This window comes from Opisthorchis viverrini, assembly GCF_000715545.1.
Source record: "Opisthorchis viverrini unplaced genomic scaffold opera_v5_59, whole genome shotgun sequence".
Classification (NCBI taxonomy): Eukaryota; Metazoa; Platyhelminthes; class Trematoda; order Opisthorchiida; family Opisthorchiidae; genus Opisthorchis; species Opisthorchis viverrini.
This window is the reverse complement of record NW_008751715.1, coordinates 1,160,954-1,181,879: the sequence shown is the minus strand read 5'-3', so window position 1 is coordinate 1,181,879 and position 20,926 is coordinate 1,160,954. Positions and strand designations below refer to the sequence as shown.

Here is a 20,926-nt window from a genome sequence, read left to right as displayed (position 1 = left end):
GCTGGACAATTGGAGGTAATCGTTTTGGTTGTCCCAGTGGTAGTTTGTTCCACGGGAGTTGAGAGCGACTAATGATAATGCTATGGAGGCCAGAAAGTCTTCCACATGGAGGCTGCTTACGAAAATTCACTATCTCCATGTGAGTATAATATCCTTCTTATCTGGTCTAATTGGGTTTGGTATCCCCAGTGTTATGTCCTTAAGCGGAAGAGTGCTGCGAATCTGCGTCTATCGCAAGATGTATCGGTGTTCCAGATGAAATCGATGTTACCTACTGTTAACTCTCACCTAATAATGCTTTGATTTTTTCGTCATAAGAAGATGTATCGCCAGATGAAATCGATGTTACCTACTGTTAACTCTCACCTAATAATGCTTTGATTTTTTCGGCATAAGAAGCAGAGAAAGTAAAGTAGAAAGAAAGAAGGCATTCGCTGCGGAGTTATTTATTCCGAAATGCCAACTGACCGGTCACAGACCACTGAACAGGGAAGCAAAACTCTAATCTGCATCTTAGTTACAAAAACTGGACACATATCTTCTCCCGAACAAGTTTTCCTAGAGATTCGTTGCCTCCACTCATTCGTCGGTCAAATCCAAGCAAATGTTACAAAGTGGCCCCACTAATTCCGCAACAGCATTCCCTTTTTCAGTCGATGCAAAGCGAAATTCTACGAACAACACATACTACTCGTGTGCCTTCCGAACAGTAGTATCACCGTTACACCAGTAGTGTAAAATGACGGCCTACATAAACCTCAGGTTTTCATCTGATTGCAAGTTTTTTGATAACCCGTCTCTGGCCGCATGACAAGAAGGGCGAAACCAGTCGCGGGCTGTCGATGGATTTTCAGCAACCTTATGAGTAGTACCTTACAAAGATAAACAATCAAATTGTTCAGCGAACTAACCAAAGACTATTTCGAAGTATTGAAGATTCACAGGTGTGAATCAGAATAACCCCAGAAACAAATATAGATTTAAGAATCTTTGTGGTCTTGTCAGTTGACATTTGCCATCGGTAAATGACAACTTTTTGAGGATTACCAGCAGATTCACGGCGAAAATATCATTTCAGAGGGATACCTGAAAATGATCACATTTGTGTGACCCAGCTATGACAATTATATCAAATGACGGAGGGCCCAACGTGCCTGATGAAAGCAATTACTTCTTACAACAAAATTTGTGTCCATAAAACCGGCACTGAGTTCTCTGAGGACCGTGTGATCAACAACAGCCAGTATGCTTCTTAAAGTCTCAAGTGAAACACGTAATCTCTGTACATTGCGTACAATGAAACTGTCAAGAATTAGTGACTGAATCATGCTCAGTGATTTTACTCGCAAAACATTCAGTATGATTCATGATGCGATTGAAGTTTTTCATCTAAATAAGTCGGTTGGATACCTTTTTATCCTAACTGTACCGTAAATGGGTTGAAATATGTCAGGCCAATGCAACACACGATCTGTCACATTGGCCTGCAACGGCACGTTCGGGGTTTGTATTCTTCAAGCCACGCATGGCCGTTTAAATCCTGCCACTCGATGGAAAAGATGCATGCAGTTAGTTACTTGTTTATTGTTGACGAGGCCATAAACAGCAGCTTTGAGTTACCCCGGCAGCTGGACAATTGGAGGTAATCGTTTTGGTTGTCCCAGTGGTAGTTTGTTCCACGGGAGTTGAGAGCGACTAATGATAATGCTATGGAGGCCAGAAAGTCTTCCACATGGAGGCTGCTTACGAAAATTCACTATCTCCATGTGAGTATAATATCCCCAGTGTTATGTCCTTAAGCGGAAGAGTGCTGCGAATCTGCGTCTATCGCAAGATGTATCGGTGTTCCAGATGAAATCGATGTTACCTACTGTTAACTCTCACCTAATAATGCTTTGATTTTTTCGTCATAAGCAGAGAAAGTACCAGGGAAAGGAAGAAGGCATTCGCTGCGGAGTTATTTATTCCGAAATGCCAACTGACCGGTCACAGACCACTGAACAGGGAAGCAAAACTCTAATCTGCATCTTAGTTACAAAAACTGGACACATATCTTCTCCCGAACAAGTTTTCCTAGAGATTCGTTGCCTCCACTCATTCGTCGGTCAAATCCAAGCAAATGTTACAAAGTGGCCCCACTAATTCCGCAACAGCATTCCCTTTTTCAGTCGATGCAAAGCGAAATTCTACGAACAACACATACTACTCGTGTGCCTTCCGAACAGTAGTATCACCGTTACACCAGTAGTGTAAAATGACGGCCTACATAAACCTCAGGTTTTCATCTGATTGCAAGTTTTTTGATAACCCGTCTCTGGCCGCATGACAGTAATATAATTTACTTGTGTGTTCCTGTGTGCCCGTGCGCCTAAAAAGGCTCCCCAGAAACTGTTTTTGAAAGTGTCCTCCTGATAAACTCTTGTAGTATCGTTTCCGAGACGTCCATGAAGCTCGGTTCGCACTATGAATCTTATCAAATTGAACAGCAGTAAAATAATCTCTCTCTTATTTCTGCTTCCAAATCTGTATGGAAGCATGCATATATCCTGAGTACAAAATTCTGCTACTTTCAGGTACTTTTACGTATGATGAGGAGCTACGCTTGTTTCTCCATCAAAACGGGTATATAACACACACCCGCTCCCAGAACCAGCAGCTATTTCCCGTGAATCACTTGGCAAGTTTCAGGGCCTTTCGTATTTTCCTCTATTATGTGGACAACCAAACCTCAGCCTATAGTGGCCAGATATTGCGGTTGTCTTCTCGCAGTGAGGCATACTCCAGTTGACCAAGTATACCACACACTTTCACGCACACACATACATACTCGAGTTGACAGGCTTCGGTCGTAATCCCATCTCAACTTCGTTTACTCGACTAGTGCCATAGCAACTTTCATCTTTATGACAAGCTGTCCGTGTGCAATAATACCTACTCACAATCCCAGTGGTAGACCTTGTTTTTGGGGGGCATTGTCTCAAGGGGGAAAGGGACAAAACATTGGTTGGTTTTCATTAACGCGGAGGAATTTGTAACAATTTTGCTTCGTGATGCCCGTAGTAAACAACATTTCAAAATAGATGAATGGTTTGGGACACTTTTCTGGAAGTCCATTATCATCTTTCTGGAGATGAATGATTCAAGTTTACATGAAAACAGATTGTAGAGTTTTCAGTCTTGACGACAGTCAGTTACACTCAGAATAAATCTTCTCTTATATGCCCTCGCCATGGAGCTTGGAACTTAGCCAGTTATTGGTGTGTGACCGGACAACTATTCATTCAGCAGAGTTTTGGGTTGAAAACACACCAGAAACGGAGTAGACAAACGTAACGAATATAAAAATGTCACGGTTAAAAAATCGTCATGAAAGAACGGGGTCGTAAGTAATTACATTTTTGAACCTCACTGTGTAAAGGGAAGTGGAAGATTTCAAAGGATCATTCGCCAGTTGCAAAGAGTCCATTGCAACGATGCACTAGTGTTAAACACTGATGGTATACTGTTGATGATGATAACGATTGTTAGATGACTTGAAAGGTTAGTTGCGGGATTCCACTAAATATTTTTTAATACACAAACGAAGTGTAAAGAAAAATTTCATTGTGAGAAACCTGTCTGAAAGTTATTCGTATCGGGTAAGATATTTTGAGATATCGGCGTTATCAACGCGTAATCCATAGGGGAGATAAATCAATATCGTGTTGATTTGCGATTAAATATGGACTAGAAAGCCTTAATTCTGACTCTAGATTTTATTCAAAACCGTTTAATAATTTACTTGGTTCTAAATCAGACTAAAGCTAGTGCTTCAAATGTGAGTTTTTTCATCACCCATACATAAGTACCTGAGATCAGGATTCAGTAACGATAACGTGATCTTTGTAGTGAGAGATTTGTATCTGCATAAAGATAAATATGCAACATTTCCGAATTTATTGGTTTAAATACGAAGACTGGATGAGATCCCATACGGTTATGAGAAAGTATATGAGGTCAAATTTACTCCCGGATTAACCCTAATGTTACTGCCGATAGGTTCAACAGTTGCGTTGTGATTCGCTGTTAACAATTTGTTGCATTCTAGCCACTGCTGAATGAACTTAAGCTAAGTTGCATTAAAAATTCTGTTCCATCGCTTTTATGCTACCCAACATTTAGAAATTAACCACCGTCGCTTGAGTCCGGATACCTTGTATGGTATTAGTCCTCCTGAAGGTGCCAAGTCCTGATATGTAAAAACTCGAACTATGCTTCGCACCTGTGACATGTGTTGATGGTTGCAGAAAACGGGGTTAACTACCAGGTCAAGAGAAAAGAGAGACGATGCAAACAGCAGGCATCAATCTGGAAGTCTTGCATCATTATCCAGTATTTTTCAGTGAGATTTCCAAATGTACAGCGGCAAAAATAAGTCCTCTGTTACAAAAGGCCCTTCCTGGACAATTCAATTTGGTTTACATAACCCCTCCAGTCAATAAAAACAGAACACCGCGTGTTCAAAAGTGTTGGCTGGAAAGTTGCTTACTCGCCTGTTTCTTGCTATGTATTAAACTGGAATACGTCTGAAACGCGCCTTCTTACTCTCTCATCAGCATTAGGTAAAGATAAAGGAAATAAGAGGATAGAGCTACTTTCTATTACCTGTAGGGCTTTTGAAAACCAGCAAACTCTGTCGTGTTGGAAAGCGGCCGTTCATCAGAGCAAAACTAACGTCCTCTTCGACTAATGTGCACAATCATATAACCGTATATTGCAGGAGTTTCTTAGGTGAGATTCCCACAAATAATAGTAGCATTACTCTATAGCTTAATCTAAGCAGCAGAGTGTTCGTAGTTAGGTACCCCACAAGTCAGCATCTTGAACTGCGTTTTCCACCAGATAAATAGCAGAAATTATGAAGGGAAAGTTTGAACTAATTGCGCATTCCGATGGAAATGGACCTTAGGTAACTAATTTAAAGTGCATTTGAGCTTCGGTTCATATATTTTTCAAGGAACAAATGGTCTTGGCTTGCAAACTGCGTAAGCTATCTCTGCAGAAGAGTAATGAGAAGCGGATGGATTAAGTGGTAATGGTAATCGTCACCTTGAGTAACTAGAAGTTTTGGACGTTTATAAGAACAGCACAGTATTTCAAAAGCTTTTAATTGCATTACGTATATACATGTATCGCTATATCTGGAATATCGTACCAACTGAAACAACTGAAAACATCACAAACAAGATATTCAGATGGGAAAGACTCATAGTTTACTGTGTGAATAATTCTGTTTAAGCCACAAGCACTTTTCAGCTGACATTGGAACGAAAAATTCTCACACCCGAAACTTTTCGGTTGAACAAACTAACAATGCCCTCTTCGGTCCAAGTTCATCAGTAAATGTTCATCACAGATTTTGTTTGTATGCGTCTTTATTCATGTCACTGACTTTACACTTGTTACTGTCTGCTACATTGATCTGTTGTTCACCTACGTACAAGTTCGTCTGTGCTCGCTTGGTCCAGCTAGCTATTGTCCTCTAATCCTCTTTGAACAAATCATATCTAATCCCCATAAAGTTGTTCTTCCGTAACCAAAACAAAATTAACTTTGCAAAAAGCTTTTTTGCTATTGTTTTACGACGTACCTTTAGTTTACCGTTGAATCGGCTTGACTTTGCAAATTCCTTATGCACTTGAATTCGAGCCCATATCGTACTATTTTGAACAATCTAACACTATTCTTTCCCCAAATAAACACCCACAGAATAAACTTGTTAACTAGGGTAAGGTTTGAACAACTTGGTTCTTTCAAATACCTTGTGCAGGCTCATCGTGCCGTGACAATGGTTCAACACAAACCCGAATGGGTGTGGACAGGGTAACTGTGGACTTTCCGTTGCCATGCCAATGGTTCCTTCCAAAAGAGATAACTTGCGTAGTGAAATATATTCCACAAAATCTGTTTAATCCGGTTCATTAGGACGGGTTATTTAGGGACTACAAGTAACAAGTCTAATTAGAATTTTATTTGTAACGAATTGATGTGTTATTCCATAGATGCACTTTGTGTTACGATGTATTAACGAAAGCCACAGAAAATCTGAATGAAACCCATACATTTCTAAAATCAAATTTGACAATAAACGTACATCCAAATTACTAGGTGGGGAAGACAAACCAACACGTTTAGCACTAGGCCTTGAACAAAAAATGATAAACCTTTGCGGGTGGTAGAGTGAATGCTAGCTTATCATTGTCACTAATCAATATCGTGAGATTTACTAAACTGACGGTTAAACAAAAATGATACGATGATAGGCGATAAAAACTGCACCTAAATAATGACAGAATCACCATTATGCTTCGCACAATAAAATGCTAATTTCCAGAACTTCCACGTTAGAAATGATGTTAGATTGGCCTCGTCGGCTAAATCACAACTGCATGGGTGTGAAATGATTTAAATGGATGCACACAAGCCGTACAGTAGCAGACGGAAACCTTTTGGTTTCTATAAATGCATATACTTAGTCATTTCTTAAAAATGGGCAAAACGGCCTGCTCAAAGAAAGATCATGTTTGAGTATAAACGACTTGGTCACTGTCCTGTGATGTTTAAGACGAGTAAATGTTTGTTTCGGTTGAAAAGGTAGGACAGGACTCTTGCACCAGATTCCATGTTTAAGAACCTGAAGAAAACTGGTTGTTTTGGTAGGATCTAACAGTGGTGTACACTACGACTGCATAATTCAAACAACACTGCTTCTCAATGTCGAATACCGTTGAAAGTAACTCTGACTTTAGTGACGCAATGATGTCGCTCACCGAATTTCCCTGATAACCTTTTACGTGAAGACAGGTTAGCGGGATTTTTCATGAAGAAGCGAAAGTCTGCCAGGCCCTAATAGACTTTGGTAAGGTGTCAGAACTGGGACGAATCGACCGCCTTATAAAACCAAAATATGGCGTTTGTTTTGAGCGAAAATCTAGTCTGTGCGTAACCAGAGCATTGATTCATTGTCCGAATATGCTGTCACGGCTCCCGATTTAGTGTTCATATAGCTGTTGCCAGTCTCACACATCACTATAATCGTTCGCCAGTCAGGAAATGCAATCGAGCTCAACAATGCTGAACCATATGTGAATGAGAACTATGCAAGTTGAGCTTAAACCATATACAGTGTTGTAAGCTGGGTAAAAAGTCCTCACTAACCGAACAGGTTAAGGTAGTGTTTGAGGGAAAATGAAAGATAATATGATTCATCCGACAATCGTGCTTGATATATTTCACTAAACGGTTTACCTGGGTATCGTACAGCTTTAATATTTCAGTTAGAAAAACCTTTAATTGGTGGATAATTCAGTGAAAAGTAAAGCCAGACGGGTGAAATGGAGAAACGACGAATATCATGCAGACTGGTCCAATTTTTAGCTAAATTATTATTTGAGCATAAGGCTTTTACACTGTGCTTTACTTGCACAACCTGTAAACAACATCTTTGCCGATGAGGCCCGGGCATCAATGAATAAAATTAACTCAAGTGGACCACTGTAGTTTAAAATTATTAAAACAGAGGAGCTGCATGCTAAGGCGCGTCCTTGAACGAAAGCGAATGTTGTGTTGTTAGCTAAATTTGAGTAGGTTAGAGGTGGTTAGATATCACCACTTCGGTCGATGTTAGTCAAAATACTCAGCAAAGTCATTTAGAGTGCATTGTGATGAAAATAGCTGCATATTGATGTTGTCTCCTATTTTGTTCCTTCTTAACCTCTAAATAGGCAAATGCAAATATTCGGTAGTTCAATTTTTTGTGAAACAAAAGTTTTTGGATGCATACTTTTTGGTGGAGGTATATTTTACGCAATTACTCGATAACCAATGGAATTTGAAAAGCTATACAGAACGGAAAACGTTTTCCAAAGTAGTATAGCACATTTTTAAACATTTCGACCTTTGCTCCTAGTGGAGAAATCCAAAAAAATAGTTTCATCACATCGGGTTTGTTACTCAATCCGTCAAGCGATATGACAAAGTGCGCATTATTACTCCACAGAGCTAATTTTGTCAGAAAAATACACTGGTTTCACTTGTTGTTTTTTGGCGAGTACTTGGAAAGTCTAATTCCTGAAGACAAGTGTTAATGAGATACCATTTCTGGTTCGCTTTACTGATCACAAGGTTGACTTGGGCGTGTCCGTTCGTTTGAGACAGTAACATATCCGCACTTGTGAATTACAGAATGTAATTTAGCTACTTGATAACAGAGATTAAAAAATAAACACAATTGAACGGACTCCGTTTTTTTAGTTCAGGTGACCGGCCCTACAGACTGTGGAGGCGTTTTATTCGCTCTATATTTCAAAGGTGAATTCCAATGACTATTCAACTGATATTGCACGACAAGTTCTGCAAATACGACCGGCAGCCATGTAAATACCCATAGCTGAAGTTGCCGAAGTCTGACTCGTCCTTTATATCTTGAGTTGCATCTTAAAACCATGGTTTGTTTGTATTCTGAGAGTCAGTATATGCGTAACGATAAAACCTTGCATATATATTGCAAAAAGATTATAGTTCGTCGTTGTTCGGATCCAAGCTGAGAACCTAAACTAACCTGGTTCACACCATACAGATGACCGACATAAATAACCCCCAGGCAGCTGAAAGTAGCACGTATACCATATACGCAAGCACCAAATAAAATGGCTGTGAGGCTGTTTACCTTATTTGTCGATTCTTTTCAGCTAAACGTCCATGTAAAATTTATAATATAAAATTTATAAACTAGGCTAAATTCCCAAAACTGTTACACAGCTGATGACTGCTGAATTTGATACTCTGAGGAGATTCGAGGATTTTCAATGGAGACTTGGTCGTTCACGTAAAGTTAGTCAGTGCTAAAAAGCCAACAAGCACTGTTCATCTGTTACATCCTTACTGAGAATCACCAGCCTCCATGAGTCTCCATGGGGTCCTGAATCTAACGACTCCCTGTATAATAGGTTGAACACTTTACCACTCACTCAAGAGCTGCCCATCAGCAGTATGAACTCACTATGGTCACATCATGACAGAAGATAGCACCACTCGTCTTCCGATCGTGGAATCCACACCACGTGGTCAAGTGTTAATGGCTACTTGAATGAAAACTTATCAGATGGAAAATCCACTCGTCGTGTCTGACAGACAGTATTTTCTAATCTCCTACTATGTTCATCGGGGATTTGTCAATCACAGTTTTTGACTAAATTAACCAAGCTATAACAGTAGGGTTCGTTATAGGAAAAGCAATCATCCACATGGTGTAGCCTGACTACGATTTAGTAGACGGCTTTGAATAAATTCGATTTTCCCACGTGCGTATTTGATGTGTACATATAACCCTAAAAAATTAGAGGGAATCGGAGTCATTGGGGCACATGATCGAACCGAATTTGGCTTGATTTAGGCTACGTATTGAAGCACAAGGCGACTATTTTTTATCTGTACCTATTATCTCAGAAAATAAAACCTTGTTGATGGGTCGTTAGAATGTCCTGCATGCAGATCGCGAAAATTTGGGAACAGAGTTTACGTATCCTCAAGACCCTGAATTCCTAACCTACATTGACGCCTAGGCTAAGGTAAACTAAACAAACGCACAAGCGAGGCCGAAAATGGTCACTGTAAAGGTTTGTACTTTGTGCATAAACGCCAGAAGGTTGAGTCCCTTCGCAATTTCCCAATGAGTTCTTATCACAACAAGATTTTACATATGGCAATTTCTCCAAAGCCGACTACTTTATCCCTGAACTATGACAATCTTATCCTATAGGTTTTGTTACTTCCGCATGCGACCACCTTTTTTGAGAGATGGAAAAATGAAAAGGTGAGAAGCGGAATGCGTATGAATATTGCGTTCATCACTGCGTATATGGTACCTTGCGAGGTTGGACATCCAACTTTTTCTCAAGCATTACTGAGGGTGGAATATTTCACTAATTTCAAATAGAATGTGACCTTTTGCAGAATAGTGAAATCATCACCATTTGTGCTCTCTCATCGATCGATAACGCCCTACATGCTGCATTGAACGTGTGTGTCACTGATGGTCTCAAGGGAGGCTATTTCAGAGCGATGACTGCAGTGTTTTCTGTAGTTGTGACCATCCCTTTGTGGGCGGTCACTTGTTAATTCATTTGCGTCCACACAGTTGTCAAGTATAGGTGCAACTTAGTGGAAAAACCGTCTGGTCACAAAAAAAAGGTTGCGGCAGTACGAAGCAAAATTGACCGCAAATGGCTTTGAATGTGCAAAATTCCCTGATGTCCTTCGGAAAGTGCCGCAAGGACCACCACTGTCAAAGCGAATGAAATTGTGTTGGTTTTCTTATCTGAATAAAATGAATACAATCCCATAGTTGGTTGGGCAGACAGTCATAACTTATGGGGTGAATGCCATTAAATCGCGACGTCCGGCTGTGCTTCTGTCATGGGAGAAAAATGGGGGTTTCTATTTAACCAAATATTTAGGATAGTTATAGGTAGGTAGGTATACTGGCTTTTGATCAGTTACCAGCTAATCTAATCGCCGAATTTCTTCCACTGGCTCGCAAACGTTCCTCCACGATGCCAGGAAACGACACTGAGGCAATATCTTGAGGTATATTGTTGCCAGGAGGGAACGCAAAAGTTTGGCTAATACTTCGGTAACAATGTCTATTCATCCTCACAAACAAAAAGCGAAACGTAAGCAAATCAGTGTGTGGTCCCTACCGCAGAACAAGTTTTCAGTGTGCCAGCAAATCGCACACCATCGCAAGTGAGAGTAGTAATGTAATATAGTAGTCGATGTTTGAATTTTTTCATCCAAATATTTCAGAGGTAGCATTTGATGACCAGCTGTAGTTTTGTAATCAACAGTTATTTGAGTAGTTTCGAGATCCTTTGAATAAACGCACTGATGTTGAAGAGTTTTGGTGCTATCGTCGACAATGAACTATCCAGTGTGAATAGTTCCGTACTTATTTAAGACCAAATTTGGCCTTGATTTTTTCACTCAAATTGCCAATGACCAGTTATTGGAAGTGAATATTGTCACCCTGTCCTTAAGCTGAAAACTCAACTCCACTTATGAAAGGAGGTCTACGGAAAGCATACGCATGTGACTTGCCTTACAGATAAAGCATAAAATAAATATTGTCACCAAACAGACGCGTCGAAACAACCAATCATGAACCTCGAAAACACTGAAATATATACATTCTTCAACTAATTGTGATGCCCTTAGTCGAAAATTTCTACAATTTGTCCTGTTAGAGGATTTTTACCCAAATATAAACAAAAACATTTAAAATACTCACTCAGAATTTCGCACAAAGAATTGCACAAAGTAACTCAGTTATAAGGAGTCAAAACTTTTAGTTAATTGCTAACTCATTCACACTTTTCTTCAAACTAAAAATGCTTGAAGAATCTTTAGTTCTTTGGAACTATTGTTCAGTGAATGCTTGATAAGCTGAAATTGATAAGCTTATTTTTTGCGTGCTGCATAACATTCCCATCCCACCCAGTCCATGAGTAGTTGAGTGTTTTTTAGTCCTATTGAGTGTGAAGACAAAAGCAGCGAGTCAGCTTTGTGTTGAAAAGAAAACAAGGCTTTGCCGAATAAAAGCTGAATGAGAAGTCTCAAATCCGGTCTTCTAGACACAAGCACCACTCTGAACTTTCCATATTTATTCTGGCAATTTCGGAGGTCACGGGACAATTGACGCCACTTGGAAAAAAGTTACCGTCCAAATTGGAAACGTTTTTCATGGTAGATGCCAGGCCAACGAAAAATTAGACAAGGAAACTTGAGAACAGATAATTTCAATTTTAACCTCTCTCGACTGAAATGGCACTCGAACCGATAACGCAATAGACTGTAATGAAACTGCTGGTTACCAGGTACTCGAAACAACTAAGCAAATCGTCAGTAATAGCTCAGGAGAATCCGGATGTGCAGATGCCTAAAAGTCCCTTATGCCAGTGTACCATCTAGGGATAAGAGCGATGGTTATTTTTCACCTAACAGCCCACCGGAAATTGACGGCGAATCCGTCAGAACCAGTGATGATTCCCTCAAATTAACTCGTTCGCGCCATTAGTCAGTTGATTGAAGCAATGGTGAAACATCACGCCTGTATAACAATCTTCAAATACTAAAAAACATAGCAACTCTCGTTCATTACGTCAAAAGAATTAGAGTTTGATCCCCATTTTTTTGCTCCAATGGAAGGATTACCAAATGCTATTTAGGGACGAAGGTCCTTTGCTATGTCTAGGAACTACTTCAAAGATGTTTCAAGCTTCTGATGTTCCATTCTACCCATGTTTTACATTGCTAACGCTTTTAATTTCAGTGAGAGGTTAAGCCAAAGTCTATTAAATCACCTGGCGTTTTCACAGGTGATTGAACTGTCTAGAACGTGCTTATTTTTTTAGTATGTATAAATTGATGCAATTTGTATGATAATCACTTACCAAAGCAGGTAAAGTTGAAAAACGAGTGGCAAGGAGAAGCGAATTTGTGGGGTTAATAAGAATAGGATATCTAGGGATGAACGTACAAACAAAAAGTTGAATAAAAATTTTGATGTAGTATTTTATCCTAAGTCGCTGAATGAGTTAATCCAATAAAATTGGTACTCTTCCCAAATCAATTAGTTTGCACATCCTTATCGTTGTATTTTAAGTCCAGATAGTGCTTTCTAAAAACTACACATTTAAGATTATTGTCAGGGGTTAGAAGTAAAAGACTGTCCTCCGTTGCACTTACTTAGGAGCTTTCTCATGTGGTTGTAATAACGTGAATGCGGCTCGAAAATGCTTCCTTACATCATAGTCTCCCAAATGTGATTACAGTATCGACTAATACACTATGCAGCACTAAAAAATGCGCTCCACAGGCTTGGCATAAACTTTAAAGTACTTTTTACTTTCACGCAGAGAACGCAGCAATTCACAACTTATTGTTGAGTGCTATCCTGGGGAGGATATTAGCTATGGGTGAAACCACAGCTGCCAATAAGTCCCTTCTGAAATCGCCTCTTCAAAGACGTGAGTAAAGACGTTCGAACCTTTTTAGGTATTTATCTCAATGTCTCAGACAAATATTCGTCTTACACAAATCAGCACTGAGTACCAGTTATTCACGAGTCGTTTGAAAACACTTCTTGATACAGTCATCACCCAACTTTACCAGCCACAATAGAATCTAGCTTTTTGCTAGTCTGAGAGTATGCCTGTTTCAAGACTGATTTGCTATTAAATTGGGACCGGTTGGCAATGCTACCGTCAGTCCTTTAGCAGAATGGCAGTTTTTCAAATGATTCTTTGGCAACGTACCGTTTACCTTATCCCTGGTCAGAATATTCTCAGCACCCCGGAATGCTAGGTCTTCTCTCAACTAAATAGTCGCTTCATAGCACTTATTATTTGACAAGTAGTGTTGAAGTCGGTCATACGGTTTTCCACCCAGCTGATTGCTAGTATACAGGAAATGTGTATGGGCGTCGCCCAATCTTCGAAAGTTTTTACCTACCACGGAGCATTAGCCCACCTCATGTACGAAAAATACCCCTTCATGTTCTCAGAAATTATGCCATTTAGAGGCAGACTAGTCTAGGTTTTTGTGTTTTACTAGACTACATAATCAAACGGCTTGCATCTGCCCTTTACCAGCCTTCTTGAAGTGGAAGTCAATTTCATGCAAGTCTAAGAAACTTATCAAATACAGGAGACAGTTTTTAATCAAAAACTGGACAAAAAGATGCTCACGGTCAAACAAAGAGGGCCAAAAGTAGTGAAGCTCAAAACTTCCCTCGTAAGATTATCTGATTAGATTTTGTGAGATGTGCTAGACAAAATTAAAAGCTAACAAATTTGTCATAGCATGCAAAACAGTGTTTGTTAGTAGAAGTGAAGCTTTGCAGAGGTGATTAAAGCTTGCCGGCGAAATGGTCCCAACAAATAATGGGGCCAAATTCCATGATTCTCAAAAGTAGCTGATGCGGGCTTTCGTTTCACCATGCAGCCATCAACTTTCTTTTCCTTACAACAAAGTATTGTTATCTTTCTTTAACCACTCAGCTACACTCAGCGCATTGTGCGGCATGCTACAGATGACTCAAACAATCTAGTGACTATCGTTTGCTGCAATTCTTGACCAAACTACGGCTAGGCTGATCATGGATTGTTGGAGTAAAGATCAGCCTTCTGTCCAATACAGATGGCATATTTTTATCCCCAAGGGATCACGGCGAAAGGTTCATTAAATAAGTCAATCCATCGGCAACGACTGAGGTGTCAATCCCAAACGCTCATTAAACCTCGCTCACTAATCCTGAAGAGTGGCAGATTTATTACAGATGAGCAGTTTATGCTTGGATACGAAACACTTAAATTGATGGCTTGATTAGCGACGGCTAGTCAGTCAACCAAACAAAACGTGCAGTTGTTGTATGGTATTACTCTACCTTATTCACGTAGGAAAACCTGCATAGATGGAGAATAGTTGTTTTCCATTAAATTTCACGCCACCGTTTTCACCCTGAATTAACGTGCCACTGTGATGAAACAACAATAAGCCTGGGAGGAATCTTCATTGGAAACTTAAAAAAGGAGAACATTGGATTCCCTATAATCTAGTAGCGGATGTTTAGGTCCTCGCTTACTGTTTCATGCTTTCCACATGAAATATGGTCATTTAACTTTAGTGTCGTCGGTTTCTATATTCCCTGAAATGTTGTGCGCGGTCAAATGTTGAAAGTGGCTAAAGTGATGGTTTTAAGCGTAATCTAATGAAGAAAATCACGCGCGGTTGAATGGTGACTTACTGAACGACTAATTACCGAACGGAGAAAATCAGAAACTATCTTGGCTGCGGTTTTGGGGCAATGCTTATAAGAGAGAGTAGTTGTATTACTTTCTGTTTTTCTACAGCCCATTAACATAACACTTCACGCTGAGTCATTGCATTCGATTTATTCCAGCAGAATTTCCATTAGCTTGCTTTGAACGAAGATGGTCAATATCATCAAAGTAGACCGAAAACAACTTGTTGTTTAATAAACCAGGAATGATGCCTTCTCTGAGTTCACTTGATAACAAGTGGTGTCAAGGGACTCTCACCTTTTTCACTCACTTCGAATACCTGATGCGACTGAACAACCACAGAACCAAGGATATTCCGTCTGTGAAAGCTGTATCCATCCACACCAGACTCGTCAGCTGAGCAACCGGTATGGCACCAATCAGAAAACAAAACCGTACTTCATTGTCAGGTAGTTAATACAATGGTAATTTCCAGAAATCCTCACGTAGTGCACGTTCGAATGAACGTATGAGTTTGTGTAAAGATTACGACCAAAAGCATTTGAAAATCAACAGAAAGCCTGAGCCAAGCTAACCGCATCTGATACTATTGATACGGCAAAAATCCGTTCATTTATTTTGTTTTGACAGGCTGAATCTGTACCAAATTATCTCACACCAATTTGGCACAGTTTACTAATAAAGCAGACAGAGGAGTACAAACTGATTAAACCTTTTTGTTTATTTACGTCTGTGAGGAGCGCATAAACATGAGTGGGAAATTTTCAAATGAGCAGGTGGTTCTTGACATTCACATGGGTGTCGCGCCTAAGACGTCGCTGCCTCCTGAATTATTTCTTTCATTTTGCTCACTTCCTAGTTGTCTCAAACAAACACATCGTCAGAATTACTTAGAAGTTCCAAAATTAGCCAGGCAGAATATTTACTTAAATTCGTATTGTTTCCAATTTCACCATTAAAAGGAACTTTTTTAGGCAGCGGACCAGCTGAATAATGCATTACGTCTATGCAAAAATAACGACGTCTAGCTGTAATTAGCGAAGCAAATGGATATGCACTTTCCATCAACTGTTAACCAACAGGAGCCTAAGGAATCGGGAGTAAATAGGATACCAAAATTAGACACACGAATTACATGCACTTAAAATGTGCTTTCATTGATGGGTTTAGGAAACGAGCTACGGAACCCCATCTCCCACTCCAAATTTAGACACAAATGCATAAATAGCCCTAAATATCCGCCACTATTTTTGGGCTTCTACCAAACGACATATTTAAAACTGCCATTTCAAAGTCGACAACCAAACCCATAGCTCAAGCAGCTGAGATGAAAAAATGGACTTATTTTTGCATACAATGTGCACCCGTTTTTTGCTCTATTCCACTCGTGACAGTTAATGATTTAGAACTATACTCGTCACTTAACATTTAAGCACTTGTTAGTTCTGAGTAAACTAATCACATGTTTAATAATTTCAAAAATTTGTGTTCTGCGTAACCAGGAAAAAACTGTTTTACCTAGCGAAGCGAAAGCCCGCCAAAGAGAGATGTAGCAAAGGAAAAGGTATTTTTCTTACCGGTGAGGAGATTTTGGCTCAAACTTTCAGGTTTATCAATCCAATGAAGCAGTTTAATCACACCCCACAAAATCCTCAGTAGTTCTCCAATTAGTCTGTCGTGCCGGTAACTTCAGTTGATTTCGAGCGCTGAGATTTCATTTCTACCGCGTTATATCCACAAATGTATACCGACCGTTTTTTAGTCTGTTCTCAACAGTCTATGTTGACCACTTTCTTGTCCAGCTCACTAGTCTTTGGTATAATCCTACCGCAGTCCTATGGCATGAATTCTGAGGAGTATCATTGGGCCCCGAGCAGATGGTTACCAAAATGATTAACTTTCAATGTTACAGCTACTTTTAATTGCGGTCATGTAGAAAGCTACGTAGGTACAACTGATTGTTGTCTCAATGGTAGAAAGAATGAGCTGAAAACAAGCCAGAGATTTTTGCTTTGGAGAATGATCTTTAGAGTTTTCATGACCAAGGGTTTTCGAGTAGATTCGACCTCCGCGTTCACTGTCCTTCAGAAACCACATGCTCGCAGATTTGTAGGTGCCACTGCAATTAGTCGACTAAACCATTAATGTAAATTCAACAAAAATTCAACCGTATAACCTTAAGATTACATCAAAATTACCACGCATACCGCTTTTCATGGTCGACTGGTCGAACTATCGTCATCTAACCATTCCTTCTGTTTTGGAGAATATAAACATTTCATTGATGTTACAAAGGAGCCAAAACTAGATGTGTACACACCCGTTCCTGGCCTCTAATTGTGTTTTCCTGTGAGAATTGATACTTATGGTTGGATTTTCGCCACCGCCAACCTAGTGTAATCGTCATCGACAGACACACTTTTGTTTTTGTTTTAACAGTTAATTGAGACAAAAAAGAATAATTTCTCAGACCAATAAGCAAGTATGAACTAGAGCAAAACTTTGAAGTTGGTAAGGTGATATAAGTGGATATCAAGACTGAAACAACGAAATGTACTGAGACAACTCAAATAACCAAAGATCTAAGGAAACCTAAAATAGACTGATTAAAAAAGCATAAGACACTGGTTGCAAAGCCCTTGATCCATATCTGTCCTCATGTTCTAGGAACTCGTATATAGACACAGGCAAGATGTGAGTAACTTAGTTCCTTCATCCTTCGGTTTGAGGTCGAAGCCTATATGGCGAGCCGCCCTTTAAGATGAAGACTACTCTAATCTTGATTTCAGTGCTCGCAGTCAACACCTAGGCTGACTTATGCCAGTAAAAGTATGTTTGCTACGCTGGCTGTCATTTGGTGACACTGGCGTGAACATTCCTTTCACTGAATAGGGAGCAGTTCGGTTTTTATACCAATCTGGAATCATTTTTTTCTTACCAACCATTTTCTGCTGACTTCGTATGATTATTCTAACTGTCCAGTCACGTTCAATTGGTGGAAGCGCATACTTGAAGTTTATACTTCATCTTATGGAACTGATTCACAATGCACATTATGGAAGCAAAGATGATTCTATACATTGTAGTTGTAGTGGATAAAACTGTGTTATCGTCCCGTTTATGGGTATAGATTGACGTGACTCAGGAGTCTCCCTCACGACTTAACTTTAGAACAATCAGCTCCACCTAGCACCTTAGTATTCGAATTCTTATCCTTGAAAACGTCCTGAATTAGGGAGTACAGATACATTTCTCCCGAGAGTTGTGATGATGAAATTATACGTTTTATGTCAGCATATAGAAACACTTTGAAGATACTATATCGGAGGATAATTCACAACCCAAAAGGAGTTAGAAGAATATTCGGTCTTTGTTTTGGTAGGCTAAATTGTTCATCTTCCTGCAGGAAAAGGATGTCTATTGTGGGAAGCCTGTAGAATAACTAAAAGACTTCAAGACTTTCTGATTGTGGTAGTTTCTGTGCTATCCGTTTCAGTTGGCCATCCATTCTGTCTTCATCAGAGTTTCCTGCATGATCAAAATTAGCAATGTGCACCATCCAGACGTTAGACCACGTCTCTGTTTGGTAGTGTGGGGAATTTCGAACCTTAGTTTATCAAGTACAACGTTTGAACTCCAGGAAAGAAGCCAGGAATTAGAGTGCTCCACAGATCAGAATGCACGGTCAGTACAAAACTGCATTAGCTTTTCAGGTTCACCAAACATGCTTGTTCCACCCTGTAAAATTCCAAAAACTTGTAGCTTTAGTCGTTTTGGACCTCCATTTCCGCAGATTAGCACAATTGAAATTCAGGTTGCTCAAATATCCATGGATAGTAAGTTGGAAAATTGGCAGGATTTCTCTGCTTCGGCTGGAAACATTTGACTGTTACTCAACAAGCGACGGAGAACACAGCGCGCGTCAATTCGCCTTTAAAGTAAAAAACCCATTTTATGTGCAGCAGTGAGACCTTACTAAACAAGTAAATGTTCACATTTTCAGACCATTTAGTGTCTTCATTGGGGAATTTAAGTACTCTTGGGTATTCCATCTATTTCTCCAGACGTCGCCGTCGCAGTCCCCTGAAAACACTGGTATGAAGTTTAACCTGGTTGAAAGCATCGCATGACTTAGCTCTACTATGTGTCAGTTAATAACCAAGAGGCGCATGGTCCAAAACTAACCATAACCCACCTTCCTGCCTTCATTTACAGCTACTCCAGGAAAAATGATTGAAAACGACAGAAGTCAATAGCACTGCTTCATCAGACTTCCCATTCCACAGTTGTAAAGTGCCTTGCATTACTAGACTAACAATCTTTAATGAAACATTCCGAAAGCACGATCACACCGTGCCCTCAGCACAATGTGTTAAGTCACGCCAACTTCTGACTCACTTGTGTAGTTGCTCCTCGAGGACTTTCGAATTCAAGCAACTGTAAATTATCTGCTACAGTGACTGCTCCCTCTTCGCGCCACACAAACTTTAACTCATCCACCGTGTACCCATAGGAGCCCAAATTCATATGGCATTCTTGATGATCCATTGGATAATTTTTCAGGTACATTGAACAGGATAGAATCAGTGTGATTTTCTGACTGTACAACACACTCCCGTCAGGCGAGACCCGGATCAAAAAGTTGGGAACAGACATGTCATGTGTAAATCCTTTCTTGCCATTTCTAAAAAATAAATCCGGAAGCCACAAACGATGTTTTTGTCCCGTGAGTAATATGCTGTTTTGATGATGCTTCAGATGACTGTATGTTTCCCAAGCCAACCGTGGATCTGTCCATTGCTGACGTAGGTACAAATCGACAGTGTACTGCATTTGTACCACATTGATGGACGTAACGGCGAGAATATGAATGAAAACGTGTACATTAGTCGGGTCAGAAGACATTTCATTGGGTCGTTCATGACTCCTGTATGAAGGAAATATTGTTTTCATAATCTGCTCGGTAATAGAGGGTTTGAAACCCCACTTAGAGGTAGCATCCCCATCATCGGGGTTGGTTAGTCTAGTTGGGGTCGCAGAATCCCTTGTTGAACCGGAAGTGCGTCCAGAAGGTACTGGATATTGCAAGTGTCTTTGTAGCCAGTATTGCATGGGCACCACGGGAAACAAGTGGTTATTGTTCCTATTGGGGTCAGTTTGATAATGCGACATGACATAAGGTCCAGGTGGATTGAACTGTCTCAGTTTCAGAGGGCAGACCATATTCTGAAAAAGCACCGGATAACAGAAGAAGAGAGATAGGTACCACGTTCCCAGGCACCCAAGGGCCATGTATTGGAGTAAACCTTGTGTCACATTTCAGCGGCTTATCGAATCAGCGGTGCTGCGTCACAAACTTTATTGGGTTTGTGTGAAATAAAATGCAATGTGATGTTTTCTTTTTGTTTACCTCTCGGGATAAGATCATTGCAAGACAAATATATAGTTGAAATCTTAAGTCACCTCGGATATCGGTGAACGCCCGCCTGCATTAGGAACGTATTTGTTCACAAACACATGCAAACAGCCACACACTAACCCGCCAGTGGTGGTTTCTAGCTTTGCATTCGTTCTGCCCGCTCGATTTTGACTTACCTCATTCATGGGCTTGACAAACAGCCAATTAATTGGACACGACTCGCTCCAATCAGCGTTCATCATCGTTTCAGATTGCCTTTGGATTACTGCCCTCAGGTAGATGGAGCCGACCACGCGGTAACGACGCGCAACCAAAGTGGCCACGTGACGGTGGCCTGATGTAGACATGCACTTCGCGACACACGTACGGCACGGGTATTACGACATGCTACATGGCATGTGCGCGTGTGCAACGTGTTTGACACCAAAACTCCTGAGGTGTTCCCGAGACCGAAAAGATTTTTTTTCACTTTTTTTTCTGTCTTAAGCAAAGCCCTTGCATTTTTTGCGACTGTGTACCAAACCCGATAGAAAAGTTTGAAACACATCAGGTGGTGAACCCGGTGAGCAAATCGGGTGGATGACAAACTGGTTTAGCTTTCGTGGTGCGCAGCCATCTGCATGAGTCCTGCAAGATACAGGTTGGATATGTCTATGAACAGTTGTTG

General features: G+C 40.2%; 1 protein-coding gene across 1 annotated transcript in view; it reads right to left on the bottom strand.

Moving 5' to 3' along the window:
• Positions 1–20,352, bottom strand: part of T265_03886 (hypothetical protein) — a gene marked incomplete at both ends in the record, with an annotated part of 62,120 nt that extends 41,768 nt beyond the window's left edge. Inside the window, one exon of the mRNA XM_009168478.1 lies at positions 19,239–20,352. Coding sequence (XP_009166742.1) covers positions 19,239–20,132 — 894 coding nt within the window. The remainder of the gene's footprint in view (positions 1–19,238) is intronic.
• Between the last annotated feature and the right edge of the window lie 574 nt (positions 20,353–20,926).